Source organism: Xyrauchen texanus, chromosome 31 (genome assembly GCF_025860055.1).
Source record: "Xyrauchen texanus isolate HMW12.3.18 chromosome 31, RBS_HiC_50CHRs, whole genome shotgun sequence".
In the NCBI taxonomy this organism is placed as follows: Eukaryota; Metazoa; Chordata; class Actinopteri; order Cypriniformes; family Catostomidae; genus Xyrauchen; species Xyrauchen texanus.
This window is the reverse complement of record NC_068306.1, coordinates 9,783,731-9,806,866: the sequence shown is the minus strand read 5'-3', so window position 1 is coordinate 9,806,866 and position 23,136 is coordinate 9,783,731. Positions and strand designations below refer to the sequence as shown.

Here is a 23,136-nt window from a genome sequence, read left to right as displayed (position 1 = left end):
CTCCAGACACCTGCATTTGGTTCCATTCATTGCACCGCATCTATCTTTTTTCTTTTTTAACACAAGAACGTGTTTGGTCTGAACAGCCCCCAAAGTGAACATTCCAAAATGTTTTGGTTTGCTCCAAGTTGACAGAATGAGAAACACGGAAAGGTCATCCTATCTGTGTTTTATGTAAATTGTTTGAGAAGAAAAACATTTTTTCCATGTTTTAAAGATTCAATGCACATTCAGATTTGGTATGCTTGTTTCCACCAATACAATTAGGCTCTAACACTTTTGTAAGAAGAAATAAACAACAACAACAACAACAAAAAAAAAACAGCCTTTTTGTAAAGGTTGTAAATGTGCTTTATCCTACCCAACTTTTCCCATAGCTCGGAATGTGCCCAGGGACAGTGATTGAGTTCTTTAAATGATTCTTGGTGCGATATTCAAATGCAAATATAATGCCTATATAAGGAATATATTAAATCATATTTGGTAATCTTCAGTCAAAAATGTCACACAAACTTGGAAAAAAGTGCACCCATTCAAATTCTGTACATATCTGATCAAATTAAAAATCAAGAATTTAAAAGAAAAGAAAAAAATCCTCAAACAAAAGTTTCGTTTTCAAGTACAATAATTTACAGTTTGCAAACAGAAAAAAAAACAAAAACTGAAAATTAACAAAAATGGACAATTCCTCCTCTGTTTGTATCAAGATCACCGCTGCATCAAAAGAACTTCTTAGCTGCTGCTTCCTGTTGACTCCTGGAAGACGAAAAAGACAAGCGAGCCTCAGTCACCGTTCACTTTTATTGCATCCTTTTTCATTTTGATTGATCCCCATCTTGATTTGTAATTATATGAACAAGAGATCCTTTCATTGAGTAACTACTGATGATGCATTTTCAGAAACATGAAATAATTAGCAAGGCCTTCAATCAAAAAGACCAATAAGAAAGGAGTGATGGGCAATATTAAAGGAGCTTTGTATGGGGTGAAGAACAGAGCGACATGAACTCACTTGTACATAACATAGCCGAAGAAGACGAGGGACTGAATGACGATGAAGATCACAAAGTGTGTGCTGGAGAGGCAGCTGGGTGATGGAGGAAGTTCAGGACAATTCATCTTTTCTGCAGGATTCTATAGATCACAGGGTTGGGTGGGGAGGGTTGTTATTATTATTATTATTTTTACATTACACATCTCTCAGGATATCCGGATTCTGATTGGTCAATCGCTGCATTTTACAGTAAAATATTTTTGTATAAAAGACCATATCACTGTTTTTTTTCTTCCCACCTAATAAACTCCAAAAATGTAATGTCCATGTATTTATTTGTGCATAACCGTTTAATAAGTGTAATAATGTACAGTCAGCAGATCACATCACAAAACAACCCCCAGCTGCATAAATACAAGGCCCCACTGCTTAACTTTGGGGTCGTGATCGCCCTGTGAGGGTTTATTTTGTACTAATGACCAGATGACTGTACATTATCCCTCTCTTATGCAATATTAATTTGATAGGTGATCTATTGTGTGCTTTCTGTCAGCTAAGCCACACACATCCCATGCTATATAGACACATTGTCTTCATTAGAAATGCAGACTCACCGCATTTTTCTGAATGATATGTTCGATGTTCCTCTTGACCACATGTAAATGCTCTTTGATGTCATTGAAGTGCTGGATTGTCTCATACGATCCCAGGCCCCCTAAGTTACCCTGCTGTTGACCCACTGCTAACTGCTTCAGTGAGCCTGCCAACGAGTTCCTACAAACCACAAAACAACATTAAAACAACATAAGTGCAATTCTTCATTAACTACCCTCACATTGAAAAATACACTCATGAATCTGAAGTGGACTGAGCCAGAAGACACGTGCAATGATCAAATATTCAAGCAGGATATTGGTTAACGTATTGAAACTTCTCTTGTGCCTTGTGCATGACAGATGGCCAAGGCCTTAACAAAATGACAGTTTATATAAATATACAGGATGTCATACAAGAGGATCTTATCAGACAATCAATTCCTCTGAGACAGAGGGTCACACTTCTTAATCTGTGTTTTAAATGCATAAAACAGCTTTAAGCTTGCAATATCTGATCTGATTCTTAAGACAAAGCTCTTGTATTCTGTACTGAATGACATATTGCTCTTGCATAGACATGACTATGCAGGGAGATGATTTGCACTTGCTATCTTCACTCAAAATAAAAGAAAACTTTCAGAAAACAAAAGGGACCAAGACTGTTTTCGTCTTCAGGCATATTCCGTAGCTGCAATAAACATCTTGTCATAGCAAACATAGTTCATTTATTTGCATGATAAGCATTTAAAATGTATAACATAATTATAGCAGAAGACTTAAAAAATAAATAAATGGAAAATTAATTCAATATACAAGAACAAGTGAATTCTGACATGTCATGGCATCTGGTTAGGTATAATGTAAATTACATCAGTATCAGGTTTTCCAGTATATATTTTGTTCTGTTTAGCAACCAAAAGGTTAAATGCTGGTTTGGATTGTTAACATGTTTTTTTTTTGTCAAAGCATAAATAATCTAAAAATAAAAAAAATAATAAAAAATAATAGTATCCAAAAACTGAAACAAATACCCCCCCACTAAAAACAAAACATTACAAAAAACAAAACAAAAGCATTAAATAAACTAAAATAAATACAAATACCCCCCAAAAGAAAAGAAAACAAACAAAACCCTAATAAAAATAAAAAAGCATAAACTAATTATAACAAACCACAATTTAACAAAAAACAACAACTAAACAAAAGAACACAACTTTAAATGTGCAAGATATTTTGAATCGACAATTGTCAATTTAATGCCACGATCTCCTTCATGCTCCTTAAAGATAAAACCTAATAAATTCAGTTATTTTCTGTTAACATATTCTGTATACTGTGACAATTCACTGTCAGTGAACAGTTTTAAGCTGTTCTCTTGCCTCTAGTGGTTGCTTGATAGCACTGCAAGCAAAGGCTGGTGTCCCTGAATACATTTGCCAACGACTGCAACCAAGTTCTTTGGGCAAAAAAATCCCAATCTTAATATTACAGTGAATTGTACAAATGTAATCTCTAAAGCCTCCTTAACTCCCAAAAGGCCATATATCCTCCAGCTTCATATACAAAATTAAATTACCCTACAGCTCAAGCAAAAATGATTGCTAAATTAATCTTCCTAAAAACATAGTCCCTTTCTTAAACATATTTCAGATGATTAAGACATACCCATTCAGGCCACACCATGATTTCCCTCAAGGGGACACTTTCCTTTTATAAACAGTATGTTTAAAATGATTATTAAAGATTGACACAAAATCATTAAATAAATTGTAATATATATATATATATATATATATATATATATATATATATATATATATATATATATATATATATATATATATATATATATATATATATATATATATATATATATACACACCATAGACTGTTAAAAAAAAGATGGACGACGCCCCTTCGCTCTTTTCCATTGGTGAGAACTGAAGCCGCCAGTGTCCCGATATGGCGCTGACATCTTCGGACTTGAGTCTGCGCAGTTGCAATTTCGGGACCAGACCTGCGCAGTAGTGAGCAGGAAGTAAAGCCGCGAAATCAAGGCCCCGCCCTCACTCTCGCTGAATCAAATCGCACACGCCCCTGCACTTTTGACTTATGACAGTGTTAAATAATTAATTATAGAAATTTAGATATTAAATTTAAAGCTCCAATCTCCTCAGTCCTGAGGAGTCTGTTGGTGCTTCAGTGACTACTTCGCTCAGAGAACCTGTCAATCACAGCTGTCAATCATGATGTCACAGCACCGTTTTTATAGCATCAAATAAATAAAAACTAATTTATTTTGAAAACAAACACTTGAAATTACATCAACGTGATAGAAACGACAGTAAATGACAGAAACTATCTTTGGAAAAAGATATGTGAAGTGTAATTTAATTGTTTAGTTGGTCTCACGTCCCGTTGAATAACATGGGGAGGCGGGGTTTATGACCTATACTAGGACCAGTCACCGGGGGGCGATCGAGACGTTTTGGATTCACTTTTGAGGGCTTGTGCGGCACACTTGATATATACACACACACACACACACACACACACACATACATACATACAGTACTGTGCAAAAGTCTTAGGCACAAAATATGTTTAACCTAGGGCTGGGCGATATGGCAAAAAATATTATGACGATATTCTTTTTCATATCATTCGATATCGTTATTCATCACGATATTCAATCACATTTGCACACTGCACATTTTTTGGAATTTCCAAAAAAAGAAGCGAAAACAAAATCCTAAACCAGGGGTGCCCAATACGTCGATCGCGATCTACCAGTCGATCGCAAAGGCAATGCTGGTAGATCGCACAAAATTTAAATGTACTTTCGATACATTTTAATAAAAATAAATATAATGTATTTCCTTCTTTTAGTTTCTGTCTGACTTGCACTTGACGAGTAAATATTGACCAGACGAGGTTGTGTTTATTCAGTTGCCATGACAACTAGGTTTGGGCATACGCGACTTCCAAGTACTTCTGAGAACAGAGCGCGAAATTGCGATGCTACTGCCCAGATTAGGCAAAACTGTCTGATTCCATTCAGTGCAAGTCATCAGAATAAGGTAAATGCCCTGGCTATTGTAATCTATTGTGCTGTAGGTGTTTTGGCTTTAGTTTTAAAACTGAATGAGATCAACATTGAACATTATTATATTTTTTTTATTAATTAGAAGATGAATTCCATGTAGGGATACATGCAGTAGTCCCAACAAGCATTTTCTTATTTTAAATGAAACTGTGTTTTTTTTAGTTGGTAGATCTTATTGAGTTGGTCTTTTAAAAGGAGATCATCACACAAAAAAGTGTGGGCACCCCTGTCCTAAACCGTCTAAATAGTCTTGACAAAACTGCGTTGGAGGCCCAGACACTGCCAATGCAGTGGTGTCTGAGGGATCTTCTATATGAAAATATTACAACATTTTTTTTATTTATAGAGTTTATCAATTGAGTGCAGTTGCATATGAATGTTATAAGATGATCGGTTCATTTTGAATCATAATGACAGTATAATATATATATTTTTTTACATTAAAATTATTTTTATATTTCTTTACATACAGATATCCAAGTATGGGGCATAGAAGCCCTTGTGACTGAGGATTGATACTGTATGGGGGTTCAGGGGTATCTCCAGAGAGAAACTTTTTGAACATGTAAAAGTGAGAAAGACTGGGGTACAAACTAGTAATTGTTTCGTCTATCAGAGATGATGAAATCTGAATAATTTAGAACTTAAATCTATTTGTTTATTATTAAAGGCTTGGAACATGCTGATTAATAAAATTCAATTTAGAAAGAAAAAACGTTCTGGTGTAAAGGCGCTCTGGAAACACGCACCTCCTGTTTACTCACATGTGGGGGGAAAAGAGGAAGCGCGTGCGGACCGGAACAGGGCAACAGGGAAGCGTGTTTCAGTGCTAGTGAAAAATATTCAAGAAAACAGCGCAGAAAGATCAGGTATGATGTAACCGGAGCAGTTGTTTTGTCGCGCTGCTCACTAGAGACGATGAGAGGGCGTAACCGTCGTCATGATATCTTGCAGTCAAGATGGAATCAATCTGGGACCTGAACGCGGTGTCCTGCGCAACTTCATACTGTCTGAGGCTGCGTTTCCACTGACGCGGAAGAAATCAGAACAAAGCCGCTAGTCAACGCTAGTGAACCACTTTCCACGCGCTGCTGTCAATTTTACAAATGCACCTCGCGAGCTTGACGTTCGGCTTCCATAGAAAGGAATTGAAAGAGCTCGCTCACATACGCTCAGCACGCGCCAGTGGAAACATACGATAAGAAAGCCAAACTGCTAGCGTTTTTAGCAACACGCATGTCTAAATGTAGAACACAGGCTAAATATCGAAAATTACTCTAAAGCTTATTGTCGATATCATGGAGTTTTTATTTTATCGCGATAAATATTGATATCGTTTTATCGCCCAGCCCTAGTTTTACCAAAACATTTGTCTTAAGATGGTTATTTATATCTTGAGATTTAGTGTGTCAATAGGAAACATACATTTAACACTCCCAAAAATTAATTTAGTAAATAGATGCAACAAATTGTATGGCCCCACAGATATAAAACACTTCAATAGTAACAGTTAAAGTATGACTAAAATAAAACCAACCTAAGGAAATTTGGAAAACAATTACTTTAAACGGGCATTAAAAAGGTTTGGTCGCCTGTATAGTATGTTTATTTTTATTTTAAACACAAAACCTTATCTTATAATACATTGTGACATTTTTAATGGAAACAAGGTTAAGCCTGCAGTGTGCACATTAAAAGAGCAACGCCTGGCTTAACCTTTAAAATGGGGACAGATCTTCCAACTTAGTTAATTTAACTGCTTAACTTGCATTTTTTACTAATCGTGTAATATCACAAGCGGTTGAACCCTATTTCTTTGGTTATCATCTTCAAAATTCTATGATTACTAGGATGAAAAAAAATATATGAAGGGACGGACAATTTAAAACCGTTAAGTCATAAGCACAGACTCCTTAGGGAATTATAAAGACAAGAAAGCAATCAGAAGCTGACCGTGTTTTCACTAGTGTACGATGGATATATATTTAAAGAATCGCATCTAATCCGTCAAACAGAAGCCCATAAGGAGCCTAAACAAAATCAAATTTGTTTCTTAAGGGGGAAAAAAAAATTAGACACAAATCTCCCTCGAGGCAAAAAAGTGAACATTTAGTAACCCTCATAATCTTTATCCACTTCAAATGACCTATATGAGGGAGAAAGGCACATTGGCCCTCAGACAAGTAATTTTGTTGGGTTAATATGAGGCAAATGAAATTATGATTAAAAAGAAAAAGTCAAGATATTTATATGAATATAATCTAGAAGATGAATATGATCAGTTGAGCATGTGTGGACCAAACGGCATTTAAATACATGCACCAAATAGGATTAGCCTAAATGAACAATCGACAGATTACTGAGCTTTTCAACGTCTCGCTGACACTAAATGTGACCTAAACGGCCCTTTTAATGAAAACGGCTGTAATTTTTTCTCAACCAACCACGATATAAATGGAATATTTGCATATTTGCGCAATGTCATCAATTACTCACCCTTGTGTTGTTCCAAACCTGCATAACTTGCTTTCTTTCATGGAATATAAAAGATGTTAGGCAGAATGACAGCCTCAGTCGCTTTCATTGTATGGGGAAAAAAACTGGAATAAAAATGTCTTCTCGTGTTCCACGGGGAAGAAAATTCATGTGGGTTTCAAATGGCATAAGGGTAAGAAAATGACTATTTTTATTTTTCAGTAAACTAACCCTTTAAGATTAATTAATTTTAAAAACGCTATGTAGAATGAGTGGGTTGGGTTGTTAAAAGTTTGAAAACAATGCACTTATCTGTAAAAATACTCTTAATCTAAAAATACATCCGTTAGATACAAATCTCTTGGTTAAATCCAAAACCTAAATAAAAACAAACAATTGGTTTACCACTCATTATACTGCACTTTAATCACATCAGAGTTAAAGTGTTGTAAAAACTCAACAACAACAACAAAAAAAGTATTTTGTTGGCTAATCCTCTACTTGCACGGTAAAGGAGTTTTAAACACTGTGTTTTGGGGTCTAATCCCAAAGCCTTATGTTTGACTTTGTCACTGAACTTTAATCCTTGTTCGTCTACACGTAGCTTTACAAACACCTGGAATGAAAACAAACAACTGTCCACCAAACAAAAAAGAAAACCAATGCTGACATTAAAGAGGCTGAAAGAAAATAAACGAAATGTATCTAATCTGGATTTAACAAGGAACATCTTTAGATCTTCATGTAATGACACAACAAACAGGAACTTTGCGGACAAAACCTAATCTGTTCTGTTGTTTAGTCTTTTGCAAAGGCATGTAATGCACCAATGCCTCGGAATTTACTCCGGGATTGCACAAGATTTAAGGCTCTGATGGCTGTGAATTTTCTGCAATTTTATCCAGTCTTTTTTTGGGGTAGGAGAATAATATTTTCCTTGGGGACTTACCTTACTTCATTAAGGTTTCTCAAAACTTCCTGTTGCGTGTTGACAATCGTTTCCATTTCATGACTGGGAGCCTAAATATAGAAAGGAAACTATTAATTAGGTTGGAGGACAGTTCAGAACATTAATTACATAATCACTTGTGTATAAATCAATCATTCAATATAAGACATTAAGACTTTTGGTGCTTCACAACTTCATAAAGCGACATTTTTTTGGTCAAAAGTGTAAGACTAGGTCTCTACCATTGAAATCGATTAAATTTTATGAAGGCTTAGGATTGGATCTTGGACCACTGAGCTTCTTAACGAATCTGACTCAAGACTAAGGTGGACAAACACATGACACGTCAGGACAATAAATATAAAAATCACTGTCGATCGATCACTGTTGTAGTGTCCAATACCATTCAGCATGTGATTTAGTATTGAGTTTAGGTTAATCCTATATGCATTGTTTCTTTTAACATTTATAATGCATTTATCAAAATCGACACATAAATTAGGAAAAGCACAAGCAATTTATCATAAAGTGGACAACAATATTAGCAGTAACACAATATTGAATTCCACAAGTAAACCAGAGTAGAACAAAAGCCAAATCTATTTATTGACAGGAAGTGCCTTTATTTATGGTTACGGAGTTTCGAATGTTTTAGAACGAATTTTCCGTGTCCTACCTGTCCTGACTGTGCTTGCAATGCACGTTTGGAGATCTCTTCTGTGATGAGGGACACGTAACGGCGTTGTTCGTCCAGAATCATGGCCACCTGGCGATTCAACTGCTTGATTTCCATATGGATCCGATTCTGGCCCTCAAACACCTGACGGATCTCCTGGTCGTTCACGCTCTCATACAGGTCCTCAACTGCCAGAGGAGGAAATCATATGACAGCTGAAGATATGCAAAAGATGTGTTTTTATAGAATTTATAGATTTAGATTAAAACTAGTACTCTGCGAGTGACAATGGTAAGTGAACAGGTGAAACTCATGTTGAAAATAAATGTGAATAATCAGTAGTTGGGCATCATCGAAGCAATAAGTAACGAGTTTTTGAATTGTTGCGCCATACCTAAAACCCCTTTAACTGTGGGGAAAATCACTGTAACTCAGCCTTGAGTGCTTTATTGCTTTTATAAAACAGTACAAAAGCAACATGATCAAAGACATCAATAATAATATTTAATAATTTAATTAAATGTATACATTGTGCATGTATATGTTTACATTTCCATTTTAATTTATATTAAAGCTATACAAATATTATTATCACAATTTATTTTACGTCTGAGAATTCCATGCAATACAGCTTCATGTTCAACACAGACACACACACACACACACACACACACACACACACACACACACACACACACACTAAAGTCTCTCTTGATAAATCCAGCACAATTCTTCTAACCATAAACATGATGAAAGCTGCATGCGGGTTTGAGGTCAAAACTTCAGACAGAACGAGAGAGCAACTCACTGGGCTGCCCCTGAACGTCAGGGTGCTCTTTCTGAAACTCCTCTTTCCTTTTGTCCAGCTCTTGTTGGAAATTCTCAAATTCCTCCTGGTACTTGTCCTGCTCCTCTTTGGGAATCTCTTTTTCAGGGGGAGGCTTCATAGAAACACACATTCAGAACAAATCACGCACAGACACACATACACATACTCCAATTATAATGAACAAGAGGAGTGGACACTTATGAAATAAGTATGGCGGATTCTTTTTAATCATACTTAGTTTTTTTTTGTTGTTTTTTTTTATACAATCGCTATGACAATTTTTTCAATACTTTTAACAAATTTCCTAAACTCTTAGCGCACCTACACACAATTGGCAAAACATTTAATTTCATGCTCAAAATCACACATTGTAAACTAAACTCCAACACTAATTTTCAAAATGCAATAATACACTAGCAACAATACACTAACAAAACAAAACACTGCTAACATGTCTCAAAATCAAATAATTTTTCAAACACTAACATATGTTCTCGTCCAACAGGAAGATTTAGTCAATGTCATAAAAACACTAACATCAGATGGAATTACAGAAACTGCATTATTTTATATGTGTCAGGTCTTATACAACAGACAGTATATTGTATTGATCATAGATTGTGTTTTGCACTGCAGTTTCTTTTGAAGCCTCTCTACATTTTTGTTTTGTTGGGTTTAGGTCTTTTGCTGCAGAAATTCAATAAAAAAAGACCCATCTCAGAGTGCTTTATAGAATGTACGGTTAATGAAAAAACGAAGACAGTGACAGAATTGCTGCAATAAAGACTTTATTTGCAAAAGGACATTACTGCAAGATAACAAAAATATGCAATATAGCTGCCATTTATTATGTGAAAATACAAAATATGCAAACAGAAAAGCACCAGAAGAATAAAAAAAAGTAATCTTCTAATCTGCCCGGTCTTCTGCATTTGGCCACATGTTCTTATCCACATCACACCTGATATCTTCTCTGGCAAGGCATCGTGGGAAGAATCTTTTGGCATGCCTTATCCACCCCTGGCAGTGTTCAGCTGTGATGTCTTGGCTTGCAGCATCCATTGCATCCAGGAGGGATATTTGGTCCTGTGGATGATGGTCAAAACCTTCCATCTCCAGGATGAGAAAAACTCCTCAATGGGGTTGAGGAAAGGGGAGTAAGGAGCAAGGTGATCACGTATATTGGCATGTGGTCTCTCACCTGTCCCCTTTCTACCTCTGGTACAAGTCTTTCATGCAGGTCTTCTAAAAACAGGAGAAGCCTGTTGGTGTTTTAGGGGCCAATCTCACATTTATGCAGGAGTGCACCATCGTTGGAGATTGCGGCGCACATGGTGATGTTGGCTCCTCTCTGGCCCGGCACAGTAACTGTGGCCCTTTTGCCAATTATGCTAATTCCACGCCGATGCATTTTCATTAAGTTAAAGCCAGCCTCATCAACGTAGATCATTACATGTGGGACTTGATTGGCCTCCAGCGCCATTACTCTCTGCAAGTAATCAGACACGGTGTATGTAAATGCTTTGCTGTATATATACTGTATGTCCTAATTTGTACTCCAAGTTTATAGAGTAGTTTACTGCAAAACACACAATGTATAGTACAGTAATGACTGTATTGCCTAACCTTACCTGGACGTATTGGTGACGGAGTTCTTTGATGCGCTCACCGTTCCTTTCAAAAGGAACTTTGTATAATTGTTTCATTTGGACTCTGTGTTTAGCTAGAGTCCGAGAAATGGATGTTGTGCTGATTGCTGCAATGTTCCTAAAGACAAGGTTGTCCTCTACAACTCTGGACTTAATGTCCTTCAGTTTTATTTCATTGTCAGCGATCACCATGTTGACAATAGCAAGTTCCTGTTCTTCATTCAGGAGCTTTCCTCTGCCCCCTGAGGGAGGTAGATGTTGAATCCTTAGAGGGACAAAATACAGTGACATGTTAGAGACCGGAGGCACACAGTCACTGTAATACCTGGTAAAATTATTTACACTTTGCAGTAGGAGAAGCAATATCCTACCTGTTGGTTTCTCTAAAAATCCGAACAATTGATGCCACCGTGTCCCAGCTGAGATTTGGCTGTACTCGTTCACCAGCCTCTCTGTATGATAGCCCGTGGTTTATGACATGGTCTATTATAGTAGCTCTTATTTCATTAGTTACCCTAGCTCTGGCCCTTCTTTGAGTGCCACCATGCATTCTAACTTCTCTACCTCGCCCCACTCCTCTCCCTTGCCCTTGTCCTACTCCTCTCCCTTGCCCTTGTCCCACTCCTCTCCCTTGTCCTGGTATGCGTCTTCCTCTACCTAGTGCAGACATTTTGTCTTTCTTTCTTTTGTTGCTCTATGTTGTTCCCTTTCAACAAAACATCAGCCCATAAGGTCCTCTTTTACATTATACCATATGGTCATGCGATTGAAAGAACCTCAACACCTGAGTGTGTTTCCTAGATGGGAATCAGCTGTGGTTTATATATTTGCATAATTCAATCAGCTGTTTACCTTGACTTTAGCCTGTAAGGTTAGGTTTAGAACATGGTGTTATCTGTTCTGACATACAGTGTTAAAGCATTGGTAAATTTGGCAGTAAAAATCCATTGTTATGGTCTTGTTTGAGCTTGTGTGTAAAAGAAGTTCAAGCATTTTAAATTTGTGTTAATTGTATGCATTTTGTGTTAAAGCAACAAGAAATGTGTTAATAGTATAGCTTACACAGACGGATGTAGTGCTGTGTTAAGAGTTTTGGAAAATTGTTAAAAGTATTGAAAAATCTGTCATAGCAATCATAATGTGTGTGTGTGTGTAGGAAAGAAAATGTGTACCAGATTCTGCCCGGGCTCAGTAAGTCTAAACACCAAAAATGACAGCACGTCATGGTCATCTGTGGGAAGAAAAAAAAAGTTGATGTAAATGACTTGATTAATGGCAAAAGTGATTCACTTCATCTGTATTCACTTCATTTATTCAATTATTATTTACTGAGTTAGTTAAACTAGCCATTTCATTTTTTTTAAACTAGCTAATTATTTAAGTAACTAGCACATCAGTGTCATATGTCGAAAACAATTATTTGATGAGCTTTATTTCAACACTAGTTGAACAATGTATTAGTTTCACTTGTTAAACTACCAGGATAATATGACTTGTTTAATAGGCTAAATACACTCAGCAAAAAAAGAACACTGGACACTGTATTTTAAAGATCCAAATAACTTTACTGATCTTTATTGTAAAGGGTTTAAACAATATTTTCCATGCTTGTTCATTAAACTATAAACAATTAAAGGGGTCATGACATGGGTTTTTTATTGTATTATTATGTTCCCTTAGGTGCAATTATAGTATTAATGTATTTTTTTTTAAGAAAAACTTTTAAAATCTAGTGATTTATGACCTTTTCCCACCCTGTTTCTCATCCTCTGATTCAAACAGTCTGTTTTGGGGGCGTTTTCCAATTAAGACTTCAGTGTTAACGCCCACTGTTATGATTGGCTAACGTCAGTGCCTATATCAATTATTGACGCCCCCAGCCAGAACATTTGCGGATTCAGCGTAACTGTTTAGTAGCGAGTGATGCATGCGAAGCGATGGCTCTTGCAATGATACAACCGTATATGTTTGAGCCGGAATCAGATGAGGAATCAGAGGAAAACGAACCATCACCACAACAACGAAGACTGGATCAGCCCGTGGCCACATGGAAAGTTTAACTATTTTGAATTAATAAAAAAGACACTTGAAAACGGATTATTGTTGCATAGTTCTCCTATAGACTAATTTGGTAACAGTTTAACATTATTTAACTAATTGCAATGAAATGATAGGGTGTACCACGGAGAAAAATGCATGCACAGGCCATATTTGAAGATGCAGCATTGATAAGGCAATATTTTTATTGTTGACATGTTCTATGACATATAGGCCTACTAGAAAGGCTACATATTTTCAAGATTATGTTATACAAATGTGTTTATATTAGCCAGTGATAAAAAGTAATATTGTAAATACCCTTAAAATGACAATTCTACATAAAAGGTGTCATATCAAACACATTTATGATTTTTTTAAACATTCACAGGTGCACTTGTGGCAATTGTGGTGCAATGCCCACTGAGCAAGAACATAAATGCTGCATGGAGACCCCTGAAGTATGTGCACATAATGACAGACAAATAATAATAATTATGTTAATCTGCATGTTTGAGTATTACATGTTATACATATTGCGCTTTAAAAAGTAGTTTAAAGTTTAAAATAGATTACTTACAGTTTGCGTCGTCGTTGTTCCCATAATAGTCGGCACGGACTTATCTTTGAGCAACAGTTTTCTGGCAAAGCCAGCATCATATTGAGATTTGTTCTCAAAACAGTCATCCTTAAAATGTACAGAACAAACGCTTAAGTTAACACTGCCGTGACTGGGACGTCCGCAAAAAATAAACTGCATCCATTTTTCCCTGACGTCTGGATCTTTCGGCAGCTTATTCAGAGTTTTTGTTTGACCACAGCCAGGAACAGCACATCTGTGTGGCATCGTAATTTTCCTGTGCACAAGTAGTCTCTGTCAGAGCTCGCTGTCCATCCATCGACTGAACACTTGTGAGGCGCACGGCGATACGAAATGAGCGTAGTTGTCTTGCGCTTAAAGCGTAGTTATCTTGTGCTGGAGGCGGTCATATGCAAACACTGTTACGTCACTTCTAACCGACACGTCACTTCTAACCATGAATCCAGAACGAGCTGTATTTTGAGCTTGATTAAATAAATGATTCGTTTAGAATGGGGAGGACGTCTTAAAATATTAAACTTGCAGGACGTTTTAATGATACAAAGACCTCTTATATACCAAAAGATCAGGGCAAATTTGGTTTCTCATGTCATGACCCCTTTAATTAACATGCACCTGTGGAACAGCTTACAGACGGTATGCAATTAAGGTCACAGTTATAAAAACTTAAGACACTAAAGAGACCTTTCTACTGACTCTGAAAAACACCAAAAGAAAGATGCTCAGGGTCCCTGCTCATCTGCATGAACATGTCTTAGACATGCTGCATGGAGGCATGAGGACTGCAGATGTGGCCAGTGCAATAAATTACAATGTTCGTACCGTGAGACACCTAAGACAGCGCTACAGGAAGGACAGCTGATCGTCCTCGCAGTGGCTGACCACGTGTAATAACACCTGCACAGGATCGGTACATCTGGATATCACACCTGCGGGACAGGTACAGGATGGCAACAACAACTGCCCGAGTTACACCAGGAATGCACAATCCCTCCATCAGTGCTCAGACTGTCCGCAATAGGCTGAGAGAGGCTGGACTGAGGGCTTGTAGGCCTATTGTAAGGCAGGTCATTACCAGACATAACCAGCAACAATGTCACATATGGACACAAACCCACCTTCACTGGACCAGACAGGACTGGCAAAAGTGCTCTTCACTGACGAGTCATGGTTTTGTCTCACCAGGGGTGATGGTCGGACTCGCGTTTATCGTCGAAGGAATGAGCATTACGATGAGCGATTTGGAGGTGGAGGGTCCGTCATGGTCTGGGCGGTGTGTCACATCATCATCGGATTGAGCTTGTTGTCATTGCAGGCAATCTCAATGCTGTGCATTACAGGGAAGACATCCTCCTCCCTCATGTGGTACCCTTCCTGCAGGCTCATCCTGACATGACCCTCCAGCATTGACAATGCCACCAGCCATACTGCTCGTTCTGTGCATGATTTCCTGCAAGACAGGAATGTCAGTGTTCTGCCATGGCCAGCGAAGAGCCTGGATCTCAATCCCATGGAGCATGTCTGGGAACTGTTGGATCGGAGGGTGAAGGCTAGGGCCATTCCCCCAGAAATGTCAGAGAACTTGCAAGTGCCTTGGTGGAAGAGTGGGGTAACATCTCACAGCAAGAACTGGTGCAGTCCATGAGGAGGAGATGCACTGTAGTACTTAATGCAGCTGGTGGCCACACCAGATACTGACTTGTTACTTTTGATTTTGACCCCACTTTGTTCAAGGACACATTATTCCATTTGTTCAGTTTATGTCTTAGTTGCTGAATCTTTTTATGTTCAAACAAATATTTACACATGTTAAGCATTTGAAAGTGAGAGGACGTTTCTTTTTTTGCTGCGTTTAGTTGGACTAGTTAGTTTTCTTAGCTAATTATCTGAACTAGTTTGACTAGTTAAACTAATAACATTTCCCTAGTTAAATCAAACTGGTTTCTTCCACAGCACTTGCTTTCTTTCAATGCATAGACTAATGCTATTAACTATGGAATAATTTGCATTTTTTGTCTTTCTTTGTGGGACAAATTTCATCCAAAAACATTAAAAGGAGACATCTAATAACAGAAAATTAGTGATACCTGCAAGTCCCCCAGTGGCTGCAGAGATGCCAAAGTATCCGGTATGAGGAATGATCATGTTCTCAACTTTGGTGCAGAACTCATAGTCGTCTTTATCAGGAGTGAAGCCGTTATTAATGAAAACCTGAAACATTTGAGAGCATTCAGAGTTAACTTTAGTACCTTTCATGAGACTTAGAGATATCAAAACGCTTTGTATTTGCATTTCAATAGTTAAACTCCTCTCTGAAAGGGTGAAATTGGTACACTTTTTGAAATTCAGGCACAACTGACCTGAATTCACTTCAAACATGTAAGTTTAAGGAGTATCCATCACCAATTGTGCATTGATCTAATGTTTTGATATATACTTACAATACAAGATTCACCAAAATAGCAACATAATACACCAAAGAAATTCATACATTTATAATGCTATAGGATATTGTATCATAGGAGGACAAAATCTAATTTAGTAATTTTTTAAGCTTTCATCTTTTTAGATCTTTATTTTTGGTTATATGATGATATAAACAGGCACCCATACCGAAAATGTTTGCTTGTAGTAGATGATTTTGGCACGTATAGGGTAGGGTTTGTTCCTGAAATCTCTAAGGCATGTACCCAGAGACTGGGTTGTCCCATCACTACAAGAAAAAATATAATTAAATACACACATAAAAAAAAAAAAAAAAAAAAGAAAGAAAATGGTAAATTTTTTCAATTAAGTTCTATACATTAACAGTAGTTAATGCATTATGTATTACAACCAATTAACAGTATATATTTTTAATAATGTTCATTTTAATAATCTTAATTTATGAATTTAAAAATGTTCCTTGTAGTTCAGAATGCATTAACTAATGTTAACATTTACTAGTACATGACATCAGAAATGAACATTAACCAAGAATATTAAGTGCAGCAAGTGTTGTTTATTGTTAGTTCATCTTAACTATTTCCTTTCCAAATGTGTCATTTTGAACGCACATCAAAAACAAAAAGCTGATTTTTTTTTTTATGGCTTTTCAAATCCCTCTGAAAATTAATACAAATCAGGATGAAAACAAAAGTAAATATTTAACTCAATAAAATTAAGTTCTGTGAATGTATCAGTGTAATTATCTGTGTACATGCAGTCTATTTCAACACATATGCTGCTGTCAGCTCCGTCCCGCTGGCTCACAGATCTAATTGAATGCTTTCACTGTTTCTGCACTCAAATAAGGACAGACAGAGGATTAGACTCTCGCTCACAAATAATCATATTTTCTAATCTCCTTTGAGTTGTAAAAAATTAGAGCACTGATGTCAGCAAGGAGGATATGTTTACTTACTTCTGATGATCATAAACAAGTTTTCCATTGTTACCCACCACCAGGACAGTGGGGTTATTTTTCTACAATGGCCAGGTCACACAGGAGAGAAACATAATCCTTATTTAGTACACGGTGCACACAAAACAAATCTACATAGGTACTTTGATGTTTTTTCCTGAGGCAAAAGCACAACAGATAATCATAATCCTTTGGAAAATACATCATCTTATTTTCTCACCTCGATATTTTGTCCAGAATCTTTTTTTTTTTTTTTTTAAACAAACAACTCTGGACTATTTTCCTGACAATGAACTTAATTCAACAAACTATTTCTGCAATTTCCCCTCCAATTGCGATAAATAAAGTTTACTTATTTAAGTAGGAAAGTATAAACCAATTAGCATCTTAAACATAACAATAAACATCTTAAAAAAAGCAAGTCACAATCAGGGTCAGAATCAAATCTAAACTCAATAAAAAAGGCATTTTGCACATATAATATAATATAATACAAAAATAAATAAATAAATAAATAAATAAGGAAATTAATTATAATAAAGAATAGAGTAATTGTTTCAAAACTTTTGTCTGGCAGTGTATTATGCAGTTTCATATTCCCAAAAATGTATATGCAGTTGTTTTTAATAAAAATAAACAAGCAATTATCTATGCAATTGCTTTTAATATAAAAACTGTGGAATGTTTTTTGCAATTGCTTTTAATATGTTCTATGCGATAAATATATATATATAGCTTATTTTCTTGTCACAGAAATATTATATTCAGGCCTGTTAGTAAACTTTAAAGCAATAACTGACAACTCTACTTGATGCAGCTTTAATGGTATATAAAATCATAATTGTGTGCATTTACCTTTCCATCATTATCAAATGAGTCGAAGAATATTCCCACGCCGTTCCACCGATCGGCGGCCCCATACACAGGGCCATCAAAACCTTGAGCAGTGGTGAACCATATGGCCTACAGAAGACACACACACTTCAGTGAGCATTGGTAATTTGATAAGTGGCGCTTGAGATCTGTGTGTTCTGCTCCACAGGACTGAAGAACAATTCAAAGAAAGTAATGATACTTGTACAAACCATAATATAATTACTAATTCTACACTGCAAATATGTCCAACAACTTGCATGAATGTGTCAAGGCTGACATATGGACGCTTGTCCTGATAAAATAATTTCTTCTGTGCAACAGAAGTGCCTCCCACTTGCGATAAATATCTGAAACTTGGATTTGTTATCAAAAATCAAGGAAACTAGATGAAGTTGAGGTTGTATAGTGCAGAGGAATGCAGCCACACTAAATGAGTTCATGTGACCCATGAAAAGGGGAAGTTAAAATATGTGAGATGAAGTTGTGAAGGTACCACTAAACAAATCAGTTAAACTGCAGAACTATCCTTTTCAGTGTGAACAGTAGTAATAATGATGCTTGCCCTACACGCATCACTAATTACAGCACACATGACTTCATTCTCAGGAAGTGAGAACTGCATTACCGTCTTTCTGTGCTGACGACTTCATAAATATATTTCAAGAGTCTTCCCTGATCTGCCCTACCAGTTCATTGGGTGTCCTTCACATGCTGATTACTAAGGCCATAATATCGCGTAAATGCAATTGTCTGTGCGCGCTGATGGACAGATGCATGTTTTCAAGTTACGAATGGCTGCTTGTTTTTTTTTTTTACTTTTTGAAAAGGATTAGTAAGATAAATAATGTCACTAAACAGTACACTGAGGCGTGGTGAGCTGGAATGAAATGGTACACTACCTAAAACTAGGTCTAAATATGCTAATTAAATCATTTTTAAATGTCTCTAATGTCTGACAGTGGCAAAGCAGCACAGATCACAATACCACCAAATACTAGACAAATACAGCAGTCTGGCAGGCATTGAAAAAAAAAGACTTAGCCCACATCTTAGCAAGACTTTAGTAAGAGCATCAAAAGATTGAGAGCTAGAACAACTGTGAGACGTGACATAGCCTGTAGTCAGTGTTGGGTGTAATGCATTAGTAAGTAATTAAATTACTTTTTCACTGAAAAAGGTTAAGTAAGGGATTACTCTTGTTTTTCAGTAATTTAATTACAGTTACTTCTGATGTAACTGCATTAAATACTGTATTGAATCTAGAACAATTCTATATAAAACAATAGTGAATTTAAAATAGAAATGTAACATCTAATGTTAAAATGTATGATTTCTAATTTAACGCTGCCCCCTTAAATTCTTTGGCCAGCTCATGAATAATTTATTTGATATGATTTATATGAAAAGATTAAAAGAATAGTTTCATGTCTATCCTTGTGTTTTTCATCTGGTCGAGGTTGGTCGGGGTTTTAGAAAGTAATCCGTAATAAGTAATGCAATTACATTTCAGACAGAGTAATTAGTAATCTAATTACACTGTGGATGTAATTAGTAGTTAGTAATGCCCAACACTGCCTGTAGTGTACATTTACATTCAACTGTATGCTACAAAGCATATGCCTTTACATCCTATGAAACTTGCAGTACTAGGACTTGGTTTAAAGGAATAGTTCACCTAAAATAGACAATTCTGTCATAATTTACTCACCCTCATGTTGTTTCAAACCAATATGACTTTTATATGCAACAGGGATTTGAAGATTGTTTATGCTGCATTTTTGCATACAATGAAAATAAATGATGCCCGAGAATAACATTCTGCCTAACTTTTGTGTTCTGCCAAAGAAAGAACGAACATGACATTGCATATATGATCATAGAATTGTCATTTTTGGGTAAAGTAACCCTTCAAGTCACCCAGACCTAGACTATAGCCAGTGACACTGGTTTAGAGCCTTAACTCAAGGTTACCAAAACCTAAAAGGGTCAAAAAAGCCACTAGCAAAACCCTCCAGAGCCAGAAGGGTTCGATTCAGATTTCTGGAGCTTTGCCATAATCACTAGCCCGTTACTGCAACCGTTTTTAAATGCTCAGAGCCAAAACTGTAGAATCAAAATAAATCTAATTGAATTCTGTTGGATTTACTTAAAATATACCATATATATGTATAAAAACACACCATATTTCTTTTACTCTAAGTTCACCTTATGATAAATATTTTGTGTTGTACATATTAATGCAACTTAACTAAAGCTTAAAATGTTATAAATATGTACATTTCTGAGTAGAAGCTATAATTTTTTTCATAGGTTATGTTTGTTAAACTAATCGTTTTAGTTTTTTCTATGTAATAAATCAAATGTATTCTCTTACCAGCCCATCAGCTCCCATCCGTCCTCGTCCGGACACACGGAACGTCACTTCAGCCTCCCAGTTTTCAAAACTTACAGGTGATTTTGTCCATACTGAACCCTTCTGACTCCGCAAAGAGGGGGTGATTCGAATCTGATCTGAACTTGGAATGGCATCTGGAATAAAGGATGAAATTATAAAATGATTGAATAAAATTTAACAAACAGATAAAGAACACATTTTTATATATAATGATGACCGAACGGTTAGCTTTCAGGCTATCACTCTGATTTTCAAATCACAAAACATTCTAGTAAAATATACGTCATGATTTCAGCTCTCAAATTTGGAACGCAAGTCAGGAATCTAGTTTTTGTTACCCCCAAAATGACTCGTAAAGTGTGAAGGCAAAAGCCTAAAACAGAAATGTTTACTCTGGGCCAAAACTGAAACTACAGTAAAAGGAATATTCTGGGTTCAATAGAAGTTACGCTCAATTGACGGCATTTGTGGCAAAATTTTGATAACCAAAAAAACTACTTTCAACTTGACCCTGCTTTTCATCAAAACAAAGCAAAAATTGAGGTTACAGTGAGACACTTACAATGGTAGTGAATGGGGCCAATATTTGGAGGGTTTAAAGAATGTGAAGCTTATAAGTTTATAATTTTATTCTGTAAAACTTGTGTATTATTGGAGCTGTCAAGTTAGTTTTTTTTTCAATCATTTTAGGGTTTACGCCATTAAGTCGTCATGGCAACGAAGTTGTTAAAAAAGGATATAGTTAAAGTTATTCAAATAACTTTACACAGAAAAGGCTAGTAAGTGATTTCATCACACTAAAATCACGTTAGCATACATATTGTTTACGTCTTGTGTCTCTACTTTTGAAACAGTGGGTATTTAAACGTTTACATATTGTCCCCATTTACTTCCATTGCAAGTGGCTCACTGTAACCCAGATTTATGCCATTATTTTTCTTTTTTTAAGAAGAGGAGGAGCAAATCTAAATACATTTTTATGGTAATAAACATTATGTCAAAAATGCTGTAGATTAACCTTAATTTGTACTGAACCTGGAATATTCCTTTAAGGTCCCACATGTTTCACATATGCTGCTGTATTCTGGGATAGCGCGTCCTTAAAACGTTCTGAAATGTAAAAGTCTTGAAATCTGTGTGCAACAAATACATCAGCTTACCTTATATTACTGTACATATTGAGTATTATTAGACAACGCAGAATGCAAAATAGTAGTTACTTAGGCTGATTTTATCAGATGCCAGCGTGTATTATATGGCTCAATGCCAAATAAAAGAGCAGTGATTTCCATGGCAGAATACTTCTAATTTCAGATAGACCTGAATCTACTGAAACGGAACAACATAACGGAAAACACAGTTTTAACATAATCAGCATAGATTGCTCTTTGCAAGCTAATATGAGAGTTGATAAGTGTTGTAACAAAGACCTTTGCTCTTCCCATGTGCCTAGAAAGACTTGTTTAACCCTTTGGTAAAAGTAAAAAAAACAAAAACTACAGTCACAGATGTCCAAAGCCATTCAAAAGCAGAATTATTACTGGTGGCAAACTCCATGTGTCTCAGTTGTTCAGCTACATTTCTGTATAATGCTCATGATTTTAACAATGCAAGAAGCATTATGAATCAAAAGTGACTATGTGAAACTAATAGGCAATCTGGACAAAATGGCAACACATATATATATATATATATATATATATATATATATATACAATTTATTTCAACATATATTACAAACAACCACCAATAGCTACTATTAATACAGGAGACCTCACATGCACAAACATTGCAAACCATCATTCATTCAATAATGCAATCCTTACACCACTCAAGTTCAGTTCGTTTAAATGCAATTCCATCTAAACTTCATAATGCATTTAAAGCAAATGTCTGCGCATGGATTAAACATGCTGACACATAACAGACTGTAATACAGATTGATAAAATGAGGGAAAGATACACATCCATAAACTTACTCCCAGTATGTACCCAGAATGGGATTTTTCCATCACTCTGAGTCAGGTGCGGCCCTTTGAAACTGTATTTATACTCGAAGCGCCTGTGAGGAGTGTCTCCGGCAGGGTTGTCGGTAAGAACGGACTGAAATATTAAAGTTATTACTAACAAACAGGCATGAACTGCCAGGCACTTGGCTATGGGTAACGCCATGTTTCAGTCTTGAGTGCTGACGTAGCGTAGAGAGGGGCGGGTATGACGGAAAACGCTGAAGGGCCAACAGGGCGCTCACTGATTGGCTGAGGGGCTTGATTGACACACGGGGAGTTTATGAGTGAAGCGCCGAATTTGCCTCGTTTCCACATTCTGACGATTGGATCACAAATGTGTCCTATACAAAGTATACCATGGTAACGATAAAAATAAATGCCGGCGCACAATGTCATTTATTTTAGTTTCTTATGATGCATTTAAAAAAAAAGAAAAAAGAAATAGTTATCATATTTAAGTAATATATAAAAAATATATAAAAAATAACAAATTCAGAAAAAAAGAACATATGCTTAAAATTAAGACATTTAAGCCTAACTA

The 23,136-nt window shown here is 36.2% G+C and overlaps 2 protein-coding genes across 2 annotated transcripts in view; one reads left to right on the top strand and one right to left on the bottom strand.

The window, feature by feature from the left end:
- The window catches only part of LOC127624804 (calpastatin-like), a 711,053-nt gene that overhangs the window by 541,083 nt on the left and 146,834 nt on the right, over positions 1-23,136 (top strand). The gene's annotated exons all lie outside the window — the stretch shown is intronic.
- Positions 66-22,765, bottom strand: LOC127624822 (protein ERGIC-53-like). Its single transcript, XM_052099764.1, has 13 exons — positions 22,566-22,765; positions 20,566-20,720; positions 18,171-18,278; positions 17,316-17,377; positions 16,526-16,625; positions 16,000-16,123; positions 12,447-12,505; positions 9,605-9,737; positions 8,797-8,984; positions 8,121-8,191; positions 1,609-1,768; positions 1,013-1,134; positions 66-756 (listed from the first exon to the last, which is right to left on the bottom strand). The coding sequence occupies exons 1-13, from the start codon at positions 22,756-22,758 to the stop codon at positions 720-722; spliced, it is 1,512 nt and encodes a 503-aa protein (XP_051955724.1). The 5' UTR covers positions 22,759-22,765; the 3' UTR covers positions 66-719.